Here is a 21992-nt window from a genome sequence, read left to right as displayed (position 1 = left end):
GGGGCCACATTGCTACTTTGCAAAGCTGCCTACAACATTGCTGTTTCTAATCCCTATGTAAAACCAGTTTGTGCTAAATCTAAAGAGGTTGCAGATGTGGAAAGTTGTCTGATACCTAAACACTGGTTTGCAATGAGTGAGTTAGATTTATTTTGCCTGCCTGACTTCCAAATGTTGGTGCACCTATCAAGAGGTATGGCAAAGGAAGCACGTAAATAATTCCATATTGTAGGGGCCTTTTTGTGGTGCTAAGCTCAGTTGTGTGACGTAACGTATCTAGTTTTAGCTACATAAATTAATTTGTGATTAAGTGGATTTAGTGCACTGTTACTTTTACATCCATAAATGTCATTTTAATTAATTGTATTATGGCAAAAAAAAAAAAAAAGAACTTGTAGGAAGCACAGTCATTAGCATACAGGAAGCTCTAAGAGCTGACTCTACTTCTTGAGAACCAGGAAAGGGCTACTTCGCTGCCAAGACGTGTAGCTGTGTCTTTTCATTGTATTAAATGCTCAACTAGGTATTAGTGCAAAAATTATTAAACTGTTGTCTGTGCAACTCTAGAACCTGATTATTTCAGTGTTTGTGTCCTAGTATTTCTGCTATACTACTCTAGTTGCGGAAAAATGTGAAGATACTTTCACTTCTAGTCTGCTGAAAGACGCTTTGCCAAAAGAATTGCCAAAATCAGCCTTCAGACAGTTTAAAGGTATTGGCCTCTGAATTGGGGCAGCTGGGAAAGCAAGCGCTGACGTAGTTTTTAAAATAGCCAAAGGGAAAAGTAGGACACGCAGCGGGAAGAGAATGAGTTCAGTGGAATATTTGAGGTGACAGCCAGCCTGTTACAAGAACGAAGGAGTCTCCAAAAAGGCAGACTTATAGATTTCATAGACATTAGGGCTGGAAGGGACCTCGGGAGCTCATCAAGTCCAGCCCCCCGCCCAAAGGGCAGGAAGTCAGCTGGGGTCATAGGATCCCAGCAAGATAAGCATCCAATTTACTCTTGAAGGTGTTCAGTGTAGGCGCTTGAACCACCTCCGCTGGCAGACTGTTCCAGACCTTGGGGGCTCGGACAGTAAAGAAATTCTTCCTTATGTCCAGCCTGAAACGGTCTTGCAGGAGTTTGTGACCGTTCGACCTCGTCATCCCTTGGGGCGCTCTGGTGAACAAACGTTCCCCCAGATCCTGGTGGTCACCCTTGACAAACTTATAGGTGGCCATCAGATCACCCCTGAGCCTGCGCTTTTCCAGGCTAAAGAGTCCCATGTCTCTCAGCCTATCATCGTAAGATCTGTTTTCCAGACCTCTGATCATGCGCGTGGCTCTCCTCTGGACTTTCTCAAGCTTCTCCACATCCTTTTTGAATTGTGGAGCCCAAAACTGGACGCAGTACTCCAGCTGCGACCTCACCAAGGCCGAGTACAAGGGGAGAATGACGTCCCGGGATTTGCTCGAGAAGCATCTATGGATGCAAGCCAGCATTTTGGTTGCTTTATTAGCCGCAGCATCGCATTGGAGGCTCATGTTCATCTTGTGGTCAATGATGACCCCCAAGTCTCTTTCTTCTGTAGTGCTGCTGAGCCTATAAGGATGCTGCAGATTTTTCCTCCCAAGGTGGAGAACCTTGCATTTTTCGGTGATAAACACCATCAGGTTCTCGTCTGCCCATTTGCTGAGCTTGTCCAGGTCAGCCTGGATCACCTGCCTATCTTCTTGTTTGGTGTCATTGGTGAACTTGGCCAGTCCACTCCTGACTCCAATGTCCACATCATTAATGAAGATGTTGAACAGGATGGGTCCCAGGACAGAGCCTTGAGGGACCCCACTGGTCACAGGGCACCATGATGAGTGACTGCCATCAATTACAACCCTCTGGGTCCGACCACGGAGCCAGTTTGCCAGCCAGCGGATCGTGGTGGAGCCAAGGCCACAACTGGGCAGTTTGGCCAAGAGGTGATCATGGGATACCAGATCAAAGGCTTTAGTGAAGTCAAGATATATGACATCAATCTCTTCTCCCTTGTCCAGGTGATAGGTCACCTGGTCATAGAAGGAAATGAGATTGGTCAAACAAGACCTACCTGCAAGAAACCCATGCTGGCTATCCCTTAGTATGTTAGCCTGGGCCAGTCCATCAAGGCTGGCCTCCTTAATAAACTTTTCTAAGATCTTCCCCAGGATAGAAGTCAGGCTAATGGGCCTGTAGTTAGCTGGATCCACTCTCCTCCCTTTCTTGAAGATCGGCACCACATTGGCCTTCTCCCAGTCTTCGGGCACTACACCAGAGCACCAGGAGTTTTCAAAGATCCGTGCCAGGGGCTGGGCTATGACGCTCGCCAGTTCCTTGAGTACCCTGGGGTGCAGATTGTCAGGGCCGGCTGACTTGAAGGTATCCAGCTTCTCAAGGTGTTCCTTCACGAGGTCAGCATTTATGGAGGGCAGGGGATCCCCATCACCCGGCTCTCCCTGTCCCATAGCAGGCATGGGCATCCCGTGTGACTGATGAAAGACTGACGCAAAGTACCTATTTAATAGGTTGGCTTTTTCCTGGGCGTCAGTTGTCAGTTGCCCCATCTGGTTTAGCAGGGGTCCAACGTTGCCCTTGCTTTTCCTCCGGCTCCCCACATATCTGAAAAAGGACTTTTTGTTGTCCTTGATGCCTGAAGCTAGTTGGAGTTCAGTTGCAGCCTTGGCTTTCCTGGTTTGCTCCCTGCAGGACCGGACCAGCGCAGAATAATCCTCCTTGGAGGTGAATACCGTCCTCCATCCTTTGTAGGCTTTCCTTTTTAGCCGCAGGAGGTCCGCTAGGTCCCTGGAGAGCCAGGGGGGCTGTTGTGCCTTCTTGCTGCCTTTCCTCTGTGTTGGAATAGATTTAGCTTGTGCATTGAGGATCGCTTCCTTGAGAAGCAACCACTCTTCTTGAACTCCCATCTCCCTGGGGTCATGGTCCCTGAGGGCCTGAGCTTGTCAAAGTCAGCTTTTCTGAAGTCAAGGACTTCTGTGTTGCTGACTGACTTGCCAGCTTTACGGTGTATGGTGAAGGTGATCAGCTCGTGGTCGCTGTCACCCAGCTTCCCATCGATCAGTAGGTCGCCGATTAGGTCGTCCCCCGTAGCCAGTACCAGGTCAAGCAGCGCTTTGCCTCTCGTTGGCCCATAGACTTCTTGAGTCAGGCAGAGGTCATCCACGCATGAGAGAAAGCTTTGCGACCGCTCGGATTTTGCTGAGTGATCTTCCCATGAGATGTCCGGGTAATTGAAGTCACTCATGACAACCAAGGTCCTGGAGCAAGCGGCCTCAGTCAGTTCCTGGGCGAACTCCTGGTCAAGCTCAGGACTTTGAGTGGGAGGTCTGTAGTAGACTCCCACCGTTGTGTCCCCGTGCCGTATTCCCCACGAATTTTTACCCAGAGGTCCATGCTGGTCGCCAACATCAGCTTGCAGGGACAAGTAGCTTTCCTTCACATAGAGAGCTACACCCCCGCCCCTTTTGTCAACACGATCCCTCCTGTACAGGGTATAGCCCTCTATACCCATGGTCCAGTCATGGGTAGAGTCCCACCAGGTCTCCGTTATCCCAATGACATCATAATTCTTTGCACTGAGCAGGAGGACAAGCTCCTCCTGCTTGTTGCCCAGGCTCCTGGCATTAGTGTACAGGCAGGCAAGTGTGCCCTTGGGGGCTCTTGCCTTGCCCACAGATTGTGCCAGGGCTGGGGCAGGGGCGGGCTCCCTTAAGTGCCTTGGTCTGCTGGCTTTGCAAGGGTTGCTCAGCGGGCCAGCAGTGGCAGTAGTCCCCCCATCCCCCAGCGGGCTTAGTTTAAAGCCCGGTGGAGCAGGTCAGCCAGCTTGGCTGAGAAGAGCCTCCTCCCCAGGGGGGAGAGGTGGAGGCCATCTCTTCCCAGCAGCTCGCTGCCTCTCTCGCCAAAGAGCGGGCTGTGGTCATGGAAGCCAAAGCCTTCCCGATGACACCAGCTCTGCAGTCTTTGGTTCACTGCGTGGATCCTCCTCTCCCTCCTCAGCCCATAGCCCGAGACTGGGAGGATCACACACTTAAAGAAGAAGGTTAAGATCTTTTATGCTGTGCCATAGCAATGTTGATTTTCTTGTTTAGTTTTAAAAATATTATCAGAATATTTTTCAGCAAGATGTGTTTGTTGCGAAGGTAAAGAAACATGGCATTTGTCCCTTCAAGATACTTGTATCTTAGTAAAAAGCAAAATACCTGATTCCTGTTTCCTGTGCTCCCAGCACCTGAGTTTCAGAGCTGAAGTTTTCAGTATTCCTTAAAATTAGGCTACTCATTTAGTTGTTAATTGCGTTAATTGCATAATGTTATACCTTTAAGCTCAAAACTTGAACTCGCTGGCCATTGGGCATTATTGTACATGCAGCTGAGTACCAAAGGTATGTCATGTTACATTCCTTGGATTTTCATACTTATTGGCTAGGGACAGGTGTTACACATAAACCAGTTTAAGTGATCAGAAACTTGTTTAAACGTGTAACAGAAAACTGCCCCAAACTGGAGTTACATGGCTGCATATGTACCATTTAGCCACACAAAGTGAAATAATGTTTAGTTTTTGCACTCTGTGGCAAGCCACTTGTGGATCAGAAATTCTCTATGTAGGAAGGGAGAGTTTGGGAAGTAAAGTGAAGTTTGGGACGTGAGATTTAGCTGTAAAACTCTGTTATTAGAGTTATTACTGTAATAGTTATTACTCTGTTTTTCAGTCATGTTTTTCAATCAAGGATTTCAAAGTGGTTTCCAAATATTTGTTAGGTAGATTTTCCCAGCACCCATGGTAAGGATATGTACAATTATTGCTCAACCTTTGAAAGGAAGTTACCTCTAGAATGAAATGTAGTAACATTGTGCACAGCAACATTACACAACAGGATAGCTCAGGAACTATTTAATGTTAAATATTCTATTTAATGGATTCTGCATGGGGAACTGAGAAGGACAAATTGAAATTTGGTCAGGACAATGGGATTTCTACTGGCCAAGGACGTCAGGACCTCAGTTTTGTATACCATTTAAAAGCAGCAGGGTCAGATTCTGATCACCATTATACCGGTGTAATCCAGGAGTCATTTTGCTATAGTTAGTCTATATTTTTTCTGGTGCAATTGAATTTAGGATCTGATCCAGTTCTTAGAACCATAATTAACATTGATTCAGGGATGATGCAGAAGGAAGAACACATGGGAAAAGAGCAGCACTGAGCCATGTGAGTTTATAGAATATGAGTTAACATTGATTTACATTTAGCTTATAATTAATATGTAAAATAGTGCAGAAGAATTCATTATAAACAAATCCTTTTGGTGGATTCAATTCTTCTCCATGCAGTAGACAGACAAACCTATTTTAAAATCAAAATCAGAATTAAAGCAGCTCCCATGATCCTGGTGCTTAACAAATACACGCTAATATAATACTTAGTTACAACGAATTATACAGTCCACCTTTTTTAAGAGAGTCCCTATTTCCCCTTTCTTTCCGAATCACACTTTTGTTGGGCTTTTTTCTCTCTCTCTTCAGATTTCACTTTCAGCAGTAAATGCCTGACAGAAGTAATGACCTAGAAAAAATGAGTTCTCCCCTACCTTGAGTTTTATTGGGAATCACAGGGCTGCTGGAACATTTTCCTTAATAAATTCTTTCTGGAAAAGTGTGAGTTCTTTGTTTTAGTTTTGAGATACTGGAATAAGATCAGAAACAATTCAATTTACTTTCTTTTATGAAATATTATAGATATTCCTGTTCTTTATTACTTCTAAGGTTTTCTCGTGCTATCGAATATCTAATGTTGCAGTGTTTATATTTCATCCTCTGCCTTACTCAGTTGCTCTCTCTTTGTTCAGAATTCTCTAACTTTCTCAATTTGGATTGGACCAAATTTACTGATAAGCTGGGATGTCAAAAGTATATATATACAGTATCTGACACATTAGACCTCCAAATATGAACCTTCAAAATACAAAGTTTCCTGATTCTTGTAGTGTTCATTATTCCCCTGATAGAATATCTCCAAGGCTTTGTTTCATTTAATTTTAAATGTCTTACTAGTGATGGATATTCCATCAGCAGAATATGCCAGTATCATAGGATATTGCTTTTCAAGAACATAGATTTAATAGGAATTGATCTTACAGCATGTTTAAGTGCCCTTGTCATTCTTTCCCATGGAAATACCTTTGGGAGACTACTAGTGTGAGGAATGGTTTGCAACATTTTCCTTATAAAATTTCCCACAAATCATAACCTGCACCGTACAACTTGGACAACAAAGCAGATTCTGAGACCCTCCTAAAGTTCGTGGCCTTCTCTCAAGAGAGACTAATGGTATTGGGCCCTAATATCACCTTGGCATATCATACTCCCTAACTATGCCATTCTTTGAGAAAGAAACCCCCACAAACATTTTTTCAGGGGAATTGCCATGTGGAAGGGCCTAAGAGGAATGTAATAGTATAGTTTACAGCTGTGTTACCATTATCACAAATCTCCATGGGTCTACTGGGAAAAATACATGGACTTTCTGTTACTGGCTCAGCTCCTGTACTCAGGGTTGTCCTTTTATTTTACATTGAGCTTGACTCCAGGACAGACACTGCAGCAATGTTTAATAGCACTGCTTTGAATGCATGGGTTTGATCTCAGGATATACGATGCAGCCTAGGAAAGAGATAATTGATATTTTGTAGTACCTTATTAAATTATGAATTACAGGTTTGATGTTTATAATAATCCATCTATTATGTAGGTAGACTTAAGATTTTCTTTTAAAAATGTGACAGCAGCAACTTAATTATTTTGTAAAACAAGAGATGATAAAGTGCACCATGGTGATGAGTACATGAGAAGTATTGAGACAATTTGGTAGTCTTTGGGGCATTGCCAAAGAGAGTGGACATGAGAGAGGGATAATGGACAAATACACATTTTAGCCACTGTAAAAGTGGGGTGGGGTAGGGTGTAGTGTGGGAGCTGCTGCTCAGGGGTGCACATTAGCTGTTGTGATCTGTGATGTCTGCATAATTCTGTAAGAATACAAGCCACCTAATTTACCCTAATTTGACCTAAATGAAGCAGGGATAAAGTTGGAGATGTTTTGCCATGTTTCTGTCACTACAGAATGGCGCAGATGTAACAATTGCCTTTTAACAGCTTGCGTCCTTTGATATTGATACAACTGGTGTATCTATTTGTACCTATAGCTAGTAGGACTGTGCAAAATTTCTTTGGCTGTTTTGTTTCAATGCTTTTTCGACTCATTTCGAGGTCAAAACAGCAAAATCAAAGCGAAACAAAGGCCGTCAAAATAGCCTCAAAACAAAATGAGGCTAGTTGAAATGTTTCAAAAGAAATGTTTTGACCATAGCGCTGGGGCTGGGAAGTCAGTCCAGCTGGGCTGACTTCCCATCCCTGGCGCAAGATCCAGCAGGGGGCAGGGAGTCAGCCCAGTTGGGCTGACTCCCACCCCTGATGCACAGCCCTAATAGCTAATACTAAATGAAATTTAGGAAGTCAAATTTTTTACTTAATTGCATATTTAATGCCGTTGGTGGTATTATATAATGCCCCAATATTTCTGTGACAGAAGTTCAGTGGCCAAAAAACAAACAAAAAAAGAAAAATCTCCCACTACAGCCTCTCTCCAAGTCAACGCTGACATTTCTGGAAGATGAAACATATTTCTTACAAAAATATCTTAACTGCAGCAAGTTTTATCTAGATGATTCATTGCATTATTTCTACCTCAGATATCTCTAACCAGAGAGTCATTTTTAACTATCTTTTACTTCAGAGCCTTTTTCAGTGTCTTATTTTTCATGCACTATATGAAATGATATTTCTGCCTTAAACTCAGCTAGCAAATTTAACAACATATGAGGATTAGGAAGGATGGAAAATCCATTAGCAAGCACATGTGAGAAGAGGCATGAAAACCAAACAAAGAAAATGATACTCTTTAAAAATGCAAAATGATGCAGCTGAAACTCCAACCAATTAACCTTTTCATGAAGGTTCATTGAACTTGAAAGCTACCATATTGAAATGCATATAAGGGTTTTTATACCAAGCTGTTTGCTTAAACCTACCTAGGGATGAGGGGTGTGAAGTAACGATTTCATCTTTAGACCCGTTTTCCATTGTCTGCATGTACAGTATTTTGAGAATATTCTACCTAGATCCAGAATATTTTATCCAGGTTGTAGTGCAATACCACCTGAATTCTAACCAAGCGTTTTTTCTGTTTTTAGTGAACTGTACAGAATACAGCTCTTCCTGTAATTATTCAGACAAAGCATATTTAAAGTCGTGGCACAAGTGCCGCATAGGTGACTAACTCAGCTCTGTAAGCTTTAGCCTTTGTCTTCAGATCATCTAAATGTCCAACCGAGTTCAGAGGTCTGCTAGGTCATGCTTGTTATACAGTGGATTGCATCAACATTATGGAGCAGTCACTCCTCAGATTAAAGGCCGTGTTGTGAAGTCTGGCTCTGCTCCCAGAGCCTTTATTGCCAGAATGATGAATTAAATGCAGAAACTGCTCTTTCCATCACCGCCGAGTTCTGGTTGTCTAAAAAGACAACAGGAAATCCTGCCCCTGCTTCCTGTTACAAATTCTCCTAGAAAAATGTCATTTCTCTGGATGAAGCCTTTGATGGTTAAGACATGCTCTAAGGGACTGATGCTGTTTGTTGAGCAAGGGGACTGTTGCAAAGTTGAACATGCTCCCATTTGATGTTCTGTAAGCTATATAGCTGAGTATTTGGTGTTTGCAAATACCAAGGTGAGATGAAGGTTTTTTCATGAAGTCCAGGGGTGTGAAAATTTAGAAGTCATTACTTAGCAAGAGGAGCCCCCTTCACAACCATCCACAAAATAATGTGCCCATGTACACAGAATGACTTGGCCACCCTCTCTCCTGCTCCAGCTTACAGCTGTGGGGAAATTCTTTGTTCTTCTTTTTAAACTCTGTGTTTCACAGAAGGCCCAAATACTACCCAATCATTTTTTATAATAAAAATATTCTGATACTTACCACACTGTTATTGAGGTTTTATAACTTAAACTGGAAGGACTCAGATTCAATATAAAGCTTTCAGCATTGTTGAGTATCCATAATAGTATCTGTATCCATGGTAACTTCAAGAAAAGGTATGGGCATATAATCCCTCTTAAGTAATACAATTTTATGTTTCTGTTAGAAGACAAAGAAAGGTAAGATATTTATAGTCTTATTAAAACAGCTTGCGTATGTTGTAGGATACAAGCACACATTTTTTAGCAGCAAAATTGAGATTGTTTTTGTAAATCTTTAATATGTGGCAATAATTCAGGAATATGGGTAAAAATGCATACACGGACTCCTGGTGCTATTGCTGTTGGACACTTGCAGGAAAACTAACCTGAAAAATAGCAACATAAATTTAATCTCTCTTCCCTTATTTTCATAATGCAGCAGAGTAGTCATAGCTAATTTTGTCAGTCATGTTGCTTAACATATACAGAGCACAATTACACCCTCAGCGACATAGATTCAGCTCCCGTTGATGAGAGGTGGGCACGCTCCCATTTGATGTTCTCTGCAGCTGTATAACTAAGGGAAGAAGTGACCTTAGATTGGCCCCACCAAACATTTTGTCATATATATATATAGGATGTTAAAGAATTGACATGATATTAGTTACTGTAAATGGGTTGCCTTGCTTGCAGAAACCTCAGGGTTTTGCTCCCCGAGGAGCTCTTCAGTCAGTCCTAAGCATAGTCTTTGACCAGCAAACAAATAAAACCGAACCCTTCTGCCCTATTCTGGGAATTAAAAGGGAGCCCTTTGGCTGTGGTTCCTCCTTGGTAGAAAACTTGCTTTGTTCCCAGCTTGCCTTCTGCTTGCAAACTGTCCCCTCACCATTTGCCACCTTTTTGCCCTCTTCCCTGGGGTTTCAAACCTTCCCCGAGAGACTCCCTCGTTATCCGAATGTCTGAAGCTGGGCTCTCAACAGGGCCAAGTGTTCCATTTTACAGGGACTAACTGCCGTGTTACAGTTAATGTGTGCAGACAGAAGTTACCTTTGTTGTGCAATTTGCCCCCTGAAAATGCTCTACAGCCATGCGAGAGACACCTGGGCGGCTGCAGAGAGCTTTAAAAGTGGCCAATCATGCGACAAATTAACTCTCCTCTAATGAGGTATCAGATAAAGCCGCTCCAAAGTGGAGTACCTTAGGGAACTTGTGTTCCTTAGGCTTAATCTTCCCTTCCTTCCCTTTGCTTGAAGAGACATTGGTTAAAACAATATTTTTATGCAAAAGAGGGATGGAAAAACCCATAACAAAATACTCTGTAAAGCCAGAAGTATTTCTAAATGGGAGATTATTTTTTGAAAGTTTTCCATGTGGTTTCAGATTTTCTTTGATTGGACATAAAAACCAAAGAAGGAATGGAAGCATATGCTGTTATCTCACAGAAATTTTCTTCCCCAGCTGCTGACCCACAGAAACTTGCTATGTGTGGTTTTCCAGCCATGAACAGTAATTCACTGAGTGGACATCTGCCTCTCTCTGCCACTAGGGTATACTGAATTAGGTGTTTTGGACTACACCTACAAGATGACAGAGAGTCATTTTGCCTAGCCTGGTTGGCATCCAGAGAAATGAGACCAAGACTCTAAGTCAGTAGGCTCTCCTGACAACCTAATGCTGGATGAGTTTTCCCGTGTTTTCTTCAGCTACAGAGAAAGCCGTTAAGACATCATTATCTGAAGAAGTTCTATTTTTGTTTGGGTGATGCTTTCACTATACAGCAATGCTTATGGCAGTCCTAAAGGGACCGTAAGCCCTGAAGAATTTAACTCTTTTGTCAGTGTCCTTCATAGCACATGTTGGCTCAAGGCAGAAACTTAAGTATGCCTAGTTATTACTAGGCATGCTCTGCAAAGTAGGGTGTTGGGGAGATGGAAAACATGGAAAGGAATCAGTGGCATAACAAGCAGAGCTGGCACCTTAGGCAAACCCTAAAGGAGAGTTGAGGGCACATGCAGTTTTGAGATTGCCAGGGTTGGGAGCAGCAGTCTTACCCATGCTGGGAACTTCTAAGCAGTCCCTGGCTGAGCTACATCTGCTGCTGCCACATGCTTTCCTTGCTCCCACTGTTGCTATTAAAGCAGCAGCAAGGAATTGTTTTGGAGTTCCCAGCACGGGTATGCTGCTGGAGCATGCACTCCATGGGGCTGGGGGGCGAAACTGGCCTCTCTCCAACTTGGCACTGGCCTCTCGCCCACCCCTAGTTATGCTACTGGAAGGGATCCACTTACAACTCTCTCTAGCACACGAGTAATCTCCTTACAACTCTCTCCCACAACCAACTCATTTAATATATTCCCCCCAAAACTGTCTCAGTTCTGCTCTGACTCTTACAATGGCCAGAGAGCAGAACAGTTGACCTAGGGCTGGATTATCTACCTTTCCCTGCAGATTTGGAGGGAGAGTGCTTGATAGTCCCAAGAAATGGAAGTCATGAAGCACAGGGAGCAGAGTGATGGGATTTGCACAAGTTGTTCTCCTCCTAGTTATACCAAGAGAGAGAAGCAAGTGATTTTCTTGTAGCAGCCTCCAAAACCATTATAAAGATGCACACTGCACTCTGCATCTACATTCGAGACTTGCAGTCATGGTACTAAGGTTGTGTAGTTGGTTGGGGGGATGTCTTGGCTTTAGTGTTAGTTTTGAGGCCCATTTTTCCTTGGAATGAAAGAGTCTGCCATGTAGCTTGAAAAACTAAAAGTGCTGGATCCAGCCCTAATTGCTTTGTTTTATTTTAAAGTAACCGCTAGAAATGTAACAGTATGGTTTGGCATTTGAAGGTTTAACTCAGTAACTGTGAAGGTAACAAACACTGACACCAACAAAAAAACATGGCTAAAATCTTGACTTACTGGCATCATTTAATGAAAATCCCAGTCTAGAAGAGGTTTAAATGGTAGCTTGAAGCTTTCCCATAGGTGTCCTCAGTTCTCACGTGGAAGTTACCTCTGAGACGCTTGCCATTGATGGCAAAGCTACATGTGAAGGAAGAGAGTTGTGTGATTCATTTATCCTTCCCAAATGGACTTCATGATAAACTGAAAAAAATGTTCACATGTGTTAACTTTTCTACCATCCACGTGGTAGAATCTATATTCCTGGGGAGCAGCCAAAGATGCTACAACAGGGTGGAGGAAAGCACCTTGGAACTAAAGTGCATGGATGTGCACATAGCACGCTAGAGTCCAGTGATTGTCCTTAAATCTATGCAGATAGATCTTTTTTCCTAGTGTGCCCCCTCCTGTGGATTTTCTGTGGGAGAGACAGCCTGTCCTTTGTTTAGGAGCACCTTTAAGTCAAAGCTTGCTGTCTTCCAGCTCTTCCCGGAACATAGATGCAGCGCGCAACATGCGTCTTTATAGTGGATAGGGAGGTTACAACCATAAAATTGCTTGCTTCTTTCTCTTGCTATAACATTACATTTGTGATCAGTGAAAATGCTTGGGTAGAAAATCCCAGAAGCTAAATAGGAGGCACTCTTCCCAAGACATTCTCCATGTTGTATTCTTGACTCTTGAACACCCTTTCTTGATCATCCATATGAGGTTTTGTGAACCTTACTGACATGACACAAAGCCATCTTTCCCTGTGGGCATTTGGAAAGGTTGTAGGAAAACAATTAAAATGCATCACAATATATCTGTTCACAAAAAAAAAATGGAAAAAAAAATACTTCTAGTGATGTGAATATATCTACTTTACTACAAAATACATTTAACTCTACTAAAAAGATTTTACCTACCATTTTTACTCTTAAGAGCAGAGAGCTAAAAAAAAAATCTGAGTTTCCAAAACCCACTATTTCCAAATAAACCACAATGTTACAGAGCCCTTTCATTATACATCGTACAGGACTGTAGAATGCAAACACATACACTGTACTGTTTAAAATTAATTCATATTTCCAGAAGACACGATCTGGGTGAGTGTGTGTGACTTCCTATTTTTACTTTCTTTCTCTTGACTTCTTTAGCTGCTTCTACCTTCTTATTTGAAAATGCACATGAGCTGTATAACAGTGAGAGATCTCTGTAAATGTTTGGAGGCAGCATCTGTCAGACAATAAAAGTTACAAGAAAACATGCTTCTCATTCAAAGCAGATCCACCAAAGCTACTTCAGCGTTGGAACCCATTTATTTGTGTTGCTTAAAGGCATTAATAAGACCAAAGTACAGTTATCAGAAAACTTGGTAATAATCTAAGGTACTTTTAAAAAGCATGTTTTGCCTACTTGGCACCACAGTTTCCTAAAAAGAGCCTGAACCAACTGGCATACAGAGACTCGGATAGTGCATCCAAAAAACTGTAAGCAAGAGTATGACATGCATTTTTTTAAATCGGAAAGTCTAAATGTTATAATAATTGGTGGACCAAAGGGACCCTCTTCAGGCATAAATAGCAAGACTCCTACTGTCCTCTTGCAGAACAGCTCAGCTGCCAGCAAAAGCAGGTGCTCTTACCCTATCAGTGCTCCAGAGGAAATATTTAGTGAGTATTCACAACTCTTTTAATAAATGAATGTATTATACAGCTATTAGTGTTTCAAATATGTTCACAAATTTTTCTCAAAGGACAAAAGCATGTAAAAGCAAGTTTTAGAAGTTATTATTTTAAGCAACTGCTTGAGTTTAATAGTCTCATGCAAGAGTATTTGTAATGACTATGTTAATTTTCAAATGTTTTTTGCACAAAATGTGACAGCAAAGCAATTAATTAAGTTTGAAAAGTATTTGACTTTAAATGTTGTGCCATGAAGCAGAATTTTTAGAACACAAATTTAAAATAAATCGTGTCTCTTGGCAAAGTCACATGCAATTTAATCTTTAAAAGAATAAATATACCATTAATGTTTTCCACAGAAACATTTGCTAGTCTAATTAATTCAAGATGTGATTCTAATAAGGTTTTAAAAGAAAATAAGAAACAGATTTCTTCAAATGTATTACCGTGAGCAAGTTCGACTTATTTTTATTTTTTCCCATTAGAAACACTTGTCAGAGGTAGAATTACAGATTTGTAGCATATTGTATGGAAACTTCAAATCTGGAAGTTTTATAATAATGTTCTTGGGAGCAATAAGTTTTTTTTTATGTTTTAGATGTGTATTTTGTTTTTTTGCTCAAAACCTATCCTGTCTTAAATTTCATTGGTTATAGTTACTCGGTTTTGAATCTATAGTGACTAATAAGGCTAACATATTTTTTCTTTCCATGTATAAGGAAATGGAAAAGCTGATGCTTGTCTACAGCTCCTGTAAAGTTATCTGGACACTGCTTTTAACAATTCTGGGCTGTGCCAGCTGTCTGCCTGTGGGTGATGAGTCTATTTGCACAGCAGAGGAGCTTGCTAAATACAGCATAGTCTTTACAGGGAAATGGAGTCAGACTGCTTTCCCTAAGCAGTATCCCCTGTATAGGCCTCCAGCCCAGTGGTCATCAGTGCTAGGTGAGTAAAAATAGACATTGAATTTTTGTTCATATTTTCCTTTAATAAAGGATAAGTAAGAACTAAAGCAGCTTTAGAAATAAAACATAATTTACAGGACTTGCCGTATCCAGAACGCTTGCAAAAATCTCCAGCTGTTTCCTGTTCACTTCTGTTTCCAATTGGCTACAGCCGAAGTAAACAGTAATAGGTTAAATATTTTAGCATATTCTGAATGTTGATACGCATATTGTTCCACCTCAGAATAAAAACAGAAAAACTGCAGGAATTAAGACAACCCAAAACAGACTTTTATAGTGCACAATGTATTCCCTTCATTAGGTGTCACCCATAGTTCTGACTACAACATGTGGAAAAAGAATGAATATGCCAGCAATGGCGTACGTGACTTTGCTGAAAAAGGTGAAGCGTGGGTTTTAATGAAGGAAATAGAGGAAGCTGGGGAAAGAATCCAAAGTGTACATGGGATCTTCTCAGCTCCTGCTGTTTCTACTGGTACAGGAGAAACATCTACTGAATTAGAAGTTCATTCAAGGCATCAGTTAGTAAGTGTTTTACATTTTCATTTTAAAGGGCTCTGACTGGTTTATTTTCTGCCAGTGGCGGGCAAAATGCCAAATACACTAGAAAGCCAAAGACTCGCTAATAGAATCCACCGGTTTAAGGAACTCTAAGCAAATTCAATGCTAAAAAAGCTCACTGGCATATTTCCTTTTAGAAATGCTAAAAAAAAAAAAAAAAGGATGATCCTAAACGCTGTCACATAAGGGGTCAATCCTGAGACTCCAAGGCTTGACGACGTGAGGGCAAGACGTGCTTTGTCAGTTTTTTTTTTAATTAAGTTTTTATTTTAATCTATAGGTTTCATTTGTTGTACGAATTGTGCCAAGCCCTGATTGGTTTGTGGGGATAGACAGTCTAAATCTCTGTGAAGGAAATCGTTGGAAAGAAGAAGTATCAGTAGATCTTTTTCCATATGATGCTGGAACCGACAGTGGCTTCACATTTTCCTCGCCAAATTTTGCCACCATTCCCCAGGACACCATTACAGAGGTAAGTTCAGATCTGTTGCTTCTACATGCTGAATTATGTCCTACCAGAATGATATATGATTTCTTTCCTTAAAATAAAACTTGTTTTGGAATTGCAGGATAAACATTTCTTCTTGAATAATTTATTTCAGTATTTGGGAATTCTGGGGCTGTATCTGGACTTGTGACATAGCTAGCAACTCCAAGGTGATATCACTTCGCATTTGTTTTGCAAAGCCATTTCATTAAATTAATTTTGGTATCTGGGATCATAATACATTTGTACACTCATTTTTAAATAATTGCTGTAGACCAAATAAATGTTTAATGGTGTTGAGGTGAGCTTGTTGTTGTGATGGTCTAGGAAATATGAGAGGCAAAAATTCTTGTGGGTGATCCCTTATACTGGATGAAGTGCATAGTCCAATAAATAATATTTAATTGGTTTTCATGCTTTAATAAAAAGCTAGTTACATTTTAAAATAAAATAAAGCAGGGAAGACCCAGTGTACTCCTTGTGCTAGATACTTATCTGTGGTAGGAAAGGAAGGACAGCTTTGCTCAAGCATTTTTTTGCTGCTACTGCCCTCTTCTTTTTTCACTTCTTCTTAGCCTACTCTACACACCATCTATTTCATACTACTCTCTTTCAGGAAGCATTTTAATGGTAGGGAGAAACAGTAGCTCAACTGTAAAATGGTCAGCACCCAGACAACAACTTCACAGTCCTGGATCAAAATGTAGTATTAATGGCAGCGGGCAAGTGGGTACAGAACCGGAAATGCAGCTCTTCAGGCTTCCTGTATAGAAGTTCCATGTCAGGCATAGCACCACCCACTATTTCCAGTTGATAGTCTTGCATTCCCCCGGTCTCTTCCTTCAACCTCTGCCTCCCCCCTTTTTACCCACAAGTGCCACTGTTTTTTTGGGTAATGCTAATCCTTCAGTCCTTTCCACAAGGGACTAGGGCAGGGGTTGGCATCATTTTTGTGCAGTGCCAAAAACACCCGCAGCCTCCACTTGTAAGGTGTTGGCATGCCAGGGGCGGATGGCTGGGGAACCGCAAGGGGCTTGATCCTTGTTGTGCCAGTGCAGCCCATGCCCGCTTGCTTGAAGTCTGCTCTGAGGTGCGCATGTCAAGCAAAATGCTTTCATGTGCCACCCTCTGGCACCCATGCTGGGGATTGCCTACCCCTGGACTAGGAGATTATGTTAATGATAAGAAATCAGCTCTTTTGTGAGTTTAGAGTACATACGAGCTGAATACCCCAGAATGAATGTTACTTGCCAAGAAGTATTAATAAAACATGAAAATTAATTTTAAAATTCTCTTCTTACTAATAACATGGTAACACTATTTCTCTAAACTTTTTTTTTTTTAATTTCATAGATCACTTGTTCCTCTCCAAGTCATCCAGCAAACTCGTTTTATTATCCCAAGTTAAAAAATTTGCCACCAATTGCTCGTGTAACCCTGGTGAAACTTAAGAAAAATCAACGGGGGGTTCCTGCTTCTAAACTGAATAGAAAAGGCAATGAAATAGATGATTCAGTCTCAGGTAAGTGGATAGTATTTGGATCAGTTAGGTGCTTTTGTCCCCATTCACTATGAAGCAAGGAACGAAACAAACCTTCAGAAAATGCATGCAACTCGGAAGGCTATTTGGAAGAGAAACACAACTTAGCAGACTATTCTATCTTATAGTGGCAACTCTTTCTCTTACATATATGCTGTACACAAAAGGACTGTGACATGGAAACGGGTTGAAACCAAAGAAGAGATATTCCATACATTTCTCTGTAATCCTTTTCTGTGTGACAGCACTTACTATTCCTACGAATTCCGGGTCTGATAGAACTTATCCCTGTATAAATCAGCAATAATTCCTCTAAAGTAAATAGCAATGCACCAGCATAACATTAGAATAAGCACCATAAGAACTGGGCCATTTATGACAGGAAACAGAGACTACATCTAAGAATGAGAAAGAAGTTACTACCAGAAGAGGGTGCCTGAAAAAAGTGGAGGAAGAGACTATTCATGTCCACAGGTTTGAATTAGGTCCATAGCACGCCTGATTCAAACTAGAAAATGTATACAGAGCTGCCAGGCATATGTTGAAGAAGGGATACTCTCAGAATTGCAACTCCCCAAATCCTGTGCAGATTTTAAAACACATGCTCCTTAGTTTTTACACAAAAATGGCACAAAGGAACTGTCATGCCTGTTTTCATCTTGTTAAGAAACCATATTGGTAATGATGTGAAATAAAAGACAAAGTTCATCTAACTGCCTGGGACATAATTATGATGGCACCTGACATCTACAGAACAAGATACTTGATAAACATGTCAGACTTTTACTGAAATGCCCAAATGGAGTCAAGTTTTAATTCCAAACAAACTCATCCCACCCCAGGGCTGACTGTCAGTAAGAGCTCATGCTAATGGGAAAAAAAGTTTAGATCACGGTATCAAGCCTGTTCTATAGATAAATTTCAAGGCTCAAAATCGCCCTGTGAACAGGAGAAAACGGGCAGATGACAAAGTACCCGTGCCAATATACTGTACACACCTGTATGGTGACTTTCTGAAAGGATCACAAGGAGGGACAGTTATGAGCAAGAGAAGGACTTCAGGGCACAAAACTGCATGGGGAAGAACAGTGAGCTGCATCCTTTAGCTTCCACATAGCAGCAGCCATGTTTTAAGCATGTGGCAATTTCTTCAGACGCAAATTAAGGATTTCATTCCCCCAGCTCTGTGCTAGGAGCTTAGACTATGATGTGAGCTACTCAAAGTCACCCTCTTCACAGTTAAATAACGGATGGCAAATACGTATGAATAGATTTCTACTTGAGTTAGAGTATTTTGTTAAATGTATTATGATTAGTAAACAAGAGCTAATCATGCGCCATTGTACCGGAGTGGCACAAACATTTGGAGCTGTTGATTGTAGCCATGTTGGTCTAAGGACACAGGCAGACAGGGTTCTTTGGGTAGACGTGATATCTTTTTTTATTAGACCAACTAAATAGTTGGAAAAATTGTTCTTTGCAAGTTTTCTGGCACAAACACCCTTCTTCAGGTGTAGATTTTCCCTATGCCTGAAGAAGGTCATTTGTGCCCAAAAGAACAATTTTTTTTCAGTTGTTTACCTTTGATGGATGGTACCTTTGCTCTTGTGGCTCAGCTGTCTATCCTAAAATATATTGGTTGGTTCTATCCCAAGTAGGAAGCCATCTACTAAGGAATTCTTAAAAAAATGTTTATTTAATATAATTTCCCTCAAAAATATGAAACAATAGCTAGACTACCATTCTAAATTAACCTTCTGAATTAACATGCTTAACTAGCCCACCAACTATTCCAGAAGCGGGCATCTGTTTTGGATGCTTTAAATCAGGAATAGTTAACCTGTGTCATCATGACACAAGTAGCAAGGGCAGCCTCTCTGTGTGGCACATGACAGATCAGAGGGGAGACAGGTAGTGCAGTGGCAGAGAAGGCAGAAAGCAAAGCAACAAATCTGGTAGGGAGCAGCACAGAGCTGGGAGCAGAAAGCAGAGCAGCAGATTGGGCATGAGAAGGGGATCAGATTGGCACTTGGAGAGGGTGTAGGGCTAATTTGTCGTGTGCCTTCCAGAAAGGTTGGCCCCACTTTTTAAAATAGTACCAGACTTCACCTAGTTATACAATAAATTTGCAATACACATAACGCAGAAGGAAGGGCAGGGTAGCTCCTTAGAGACTTTGCAAGTCCATTCATAGCATCTGATGAGGAAGGTCACGTCTTTCTGAAACAGCTGGTTTTGAAGGTATCACCCCGCTCTACCTTTCACCTGATTTCAGACTAACATAGCTAACTACTTCTCAATGCATGTAATGAGATAGTTAATGTTTCGCCAAAATGCATGCATATAGTTTGTTTGTTTTTATTAAAATTAGTGTGTTGAGCCTCCTAAAATGTGAACAGGACCAGAGACAATGTAAAATTAATGCAGCACAGATTCCATTTAAGTAATCCTTCGTTTATTGGACGTTACTAGTCAGATGTTCTCAGTTTATCAACCACTAACTTCTCCAATGTAAGAAACTGATTCCAGATATAAAAGGAAAGATTTAATTGCCACAAGTGAAATCATGCCCTCATCCTCTTCAGGACTATGGAGATCCATGACTAGAGTAGACCATGGTGCACTGCCACTGTGAGGAGGAGCTTTAGAAAAGCAGCATTTTATTCAAGACATCCACACAGTCATCACACCATAAAGCTGTTCAACTGCCCATGAATTCCCTCTACCAGCCATTTCTCCCCTGACATCCCACAGAAGTCTTCAGTACACAGTACAATTCTGTAGGCAGTTTGCTTAGGCAAGGTGCCTCAAAGCTACCTTTTCATCCATGCTGTCAGGGAATGAGATATTGCATTTTTCTTTGAAGTATTTGTAATGTAGTTATAAGTTATCAAAATTATTTTACAGAGTTTCTTATTCATTTGGTTGCAGTTAATTAAAAAGCTTTTAGTCTTCAAAGCTTTTAGTTATAAAGTATTTTATATTAGCAAAGGGAAGTGTTTGTATATGCAAGACTCTTTACCCTTTCCCTGTAAAAAATAAGTTCAGAAAGATTTAGCCAAAATAAAATTTTCTTTATTCATGAAGAAGAATGGAAAAGCAGTTCAATAGAAATTGATATGAAAACTATAGGAAGAGTGTTCAGGCAAAGAACAGTGCCAAGTAGTATAAATGAATTAGATAGGATCCTTAATCCTGGTAAGCCAAGGAAAGGCAAATAAGTTGTGAACATGGCAGTAAAATGCCCTCTGTCTTCAGAGTATGCTCATTTTAAGCATGGTATTCTAAGGCAGGAATATTAAAATTTTTCAATTAAATACGTATAATACTATACCCAGTGCAGTACCTCAAACAACCTCTACACTGGAATAATCTTATCTGCCTATTCAGGAGCCAAAACAGATGCTTTTTATTTACTAGACAACATAAGGCTTTTATTAAAGGGATGTAAAATTCAAATCGTTTTAGTTCTGTATATGTAAGTAGTTCATTTTTAATAACATCTGCAATATAACCGATAGTAAGTTTTTAATGTATCAGAACAAACCCCAGCCTTATTTTTGTATAAGAAAGGAAAATTTGAGAATAATTTCATGTTTGGCAGCTGTTTGTCTTAAGCACATATTTTATCAACTCATATCTTTATTGGTTATGTTCCAGAAACACCACTGGATTGTGAGGTTTCTCTGTGGTCTTCCTGGGGTCTTTGCAGAGGTCGTTGTGGAAAGCCAGGGACGAAAATCAGAACTCGTTTCATACTTCTTCAACCAGCCAATAATGGAAGTCCCTGTCCAAACTTGGATGAAGCAGCAGAATGTGAACCAGAAAATTGTGTCTGAAATCTCCTTTCCAAAGGAATTAAAAAAACCAAACAGATAATACTTTAGATAAATGTAAGATAGATTTAGCTGAATGTATGCTACATCTCAGTGAATATTCCTCATAATTCAGGTATGTTCTACTATTTTACTGAAAGGGTTTATTAGACTGGATGATTTATTCTTTTGTTTGAAATTAAGACTTTTTTTAGATTCCTACATTTTAGTATGTCAACTGTACTCTATCATTTACAGACCAAAAAAAGAAAAAAAAATCCTTCCTATAAATACTGTGTAAGTTCTTGCAGTACCCTCTAGTGGCAGAAAGGAAGATTTTTGAACATATTATATGAAGTTATGTCAAAAAAATCTTTTGAAAACAAAATGTAAAATAACGCAATCTCTCTTTTAAATATTAGGATTTTTAATTGTTTATTTATACCTATAATGCTAATTATGTTGCTTTAAATTATGTTTTATTATAATTTATTGGCATTTATGTTGACTTCTTTGTAATCATGTTTATTTTAGCACATTCCTTCAGAAAACTCTTGCATAAATCAGAGTAACCAGATGATGTAGTATGGTTTGGGCAATTGTGTCATCTTATACATGGATAGCAGGAAGTTTTGTTCGGGGGGGGGGGTGTTTTTGTTTGTTTCATTGTTTTTGATGCCTAAAAAACCATTCAGCCCTAAAAGCTTAATTGTGAATACTGGTGGAGAACCTGTTACAAACCTTGGGGAGGGGAAACGGACATTATAGATGTGTTTTTTAAATTAAGCAAAATTGTATTATGGCTGACATTGCAAAACATAATATTCCAGGAACTGTTTTAGATAGCAAGTGTAATTATTCAGATACCTAAATGGTTGTAAAAAAAAAAAAGACAGAACTGCTCTTTGTTTTATAGTGTTTGTTTATAAAATTGGAAAAGCATTTTGAACTATAAAAGTTCAGAAGATAACTTTTCTGTGAGTTGTGTGTTTTCACATCCACTATATAGCACACTCTAGGT

General features: G+C 40.5%; 1 protein-coding gene across 1 annotated transcript; it reads left to right on the top strand.

Moving 5' to 3' along the window:
* Positions 1-13469: 13469 nt before the first annotated feature.
* SPON2 (spondin 2) lies at positions 13470-21941 on the top strand. The gene is made up of 6 exons (XM_090035361.1): positions 13470-13591; positions 14323-14548; positions 14870-15093; positions 15410-15601; positions 16970-17138; positions 20817-21941. The coding sequence occupies exons 2-6, from the start codon at positions 14326-14328 to the stop codon at positions 20993-20995; spliced, it is 987 nt and encodes a 328-aa protein (XP_089891487.1). The 5' UTR covers positions 13470-13591; positions 14323-14325; the 3' UTR covers positions 20996-21941.
* Positions 21942-21992: the final 51 nt, after the last annotated feature.

Source organism: Crocodylus siamensis, chromosome 2 (assembly GCF_052110815.1).
Source record: "Crocodylus siamensis isolate JL-2025a chromosome 2, ASM5211081v1, whole genome shotgun sequence".
Classification (NCBI taxonomy): Eukaryota; Metazoa; Chordata; order Crocodylia; family Crocodylidae; genus Crocodylus; species Crocodylus siamensis.
The sequence above is the reverse complement of the archived record's forward strand: the minus strand, read 5'-3'. Positions and strand labels throughout refer to the sequence as shown.

Bases quoted from the DNA above. Each gene is read 5' to 3' on its own strand.
- SPON2 (XM_090035361.1), top strand. From the start codon at position 14,326: ATGGAAAAGCTGATGCTTGTCTACAGCTCCTGTAAAGTTATCTGGACA. The intron at 14,549-14,869 runs GTGAGTAAAAAT...TCCCTTCATTAG, and splicing joins CCAGTGGTCATCAGTGCTAG to GTGTCACCCATAGTTCTGAC. The intron at 17,139-20,816 runs GTAAGTGGATAG...GTTATGTTCCAG, and splicing joins AATAGATGATTCAGTCTCAG to AAACACCACTGGATTGTGAG.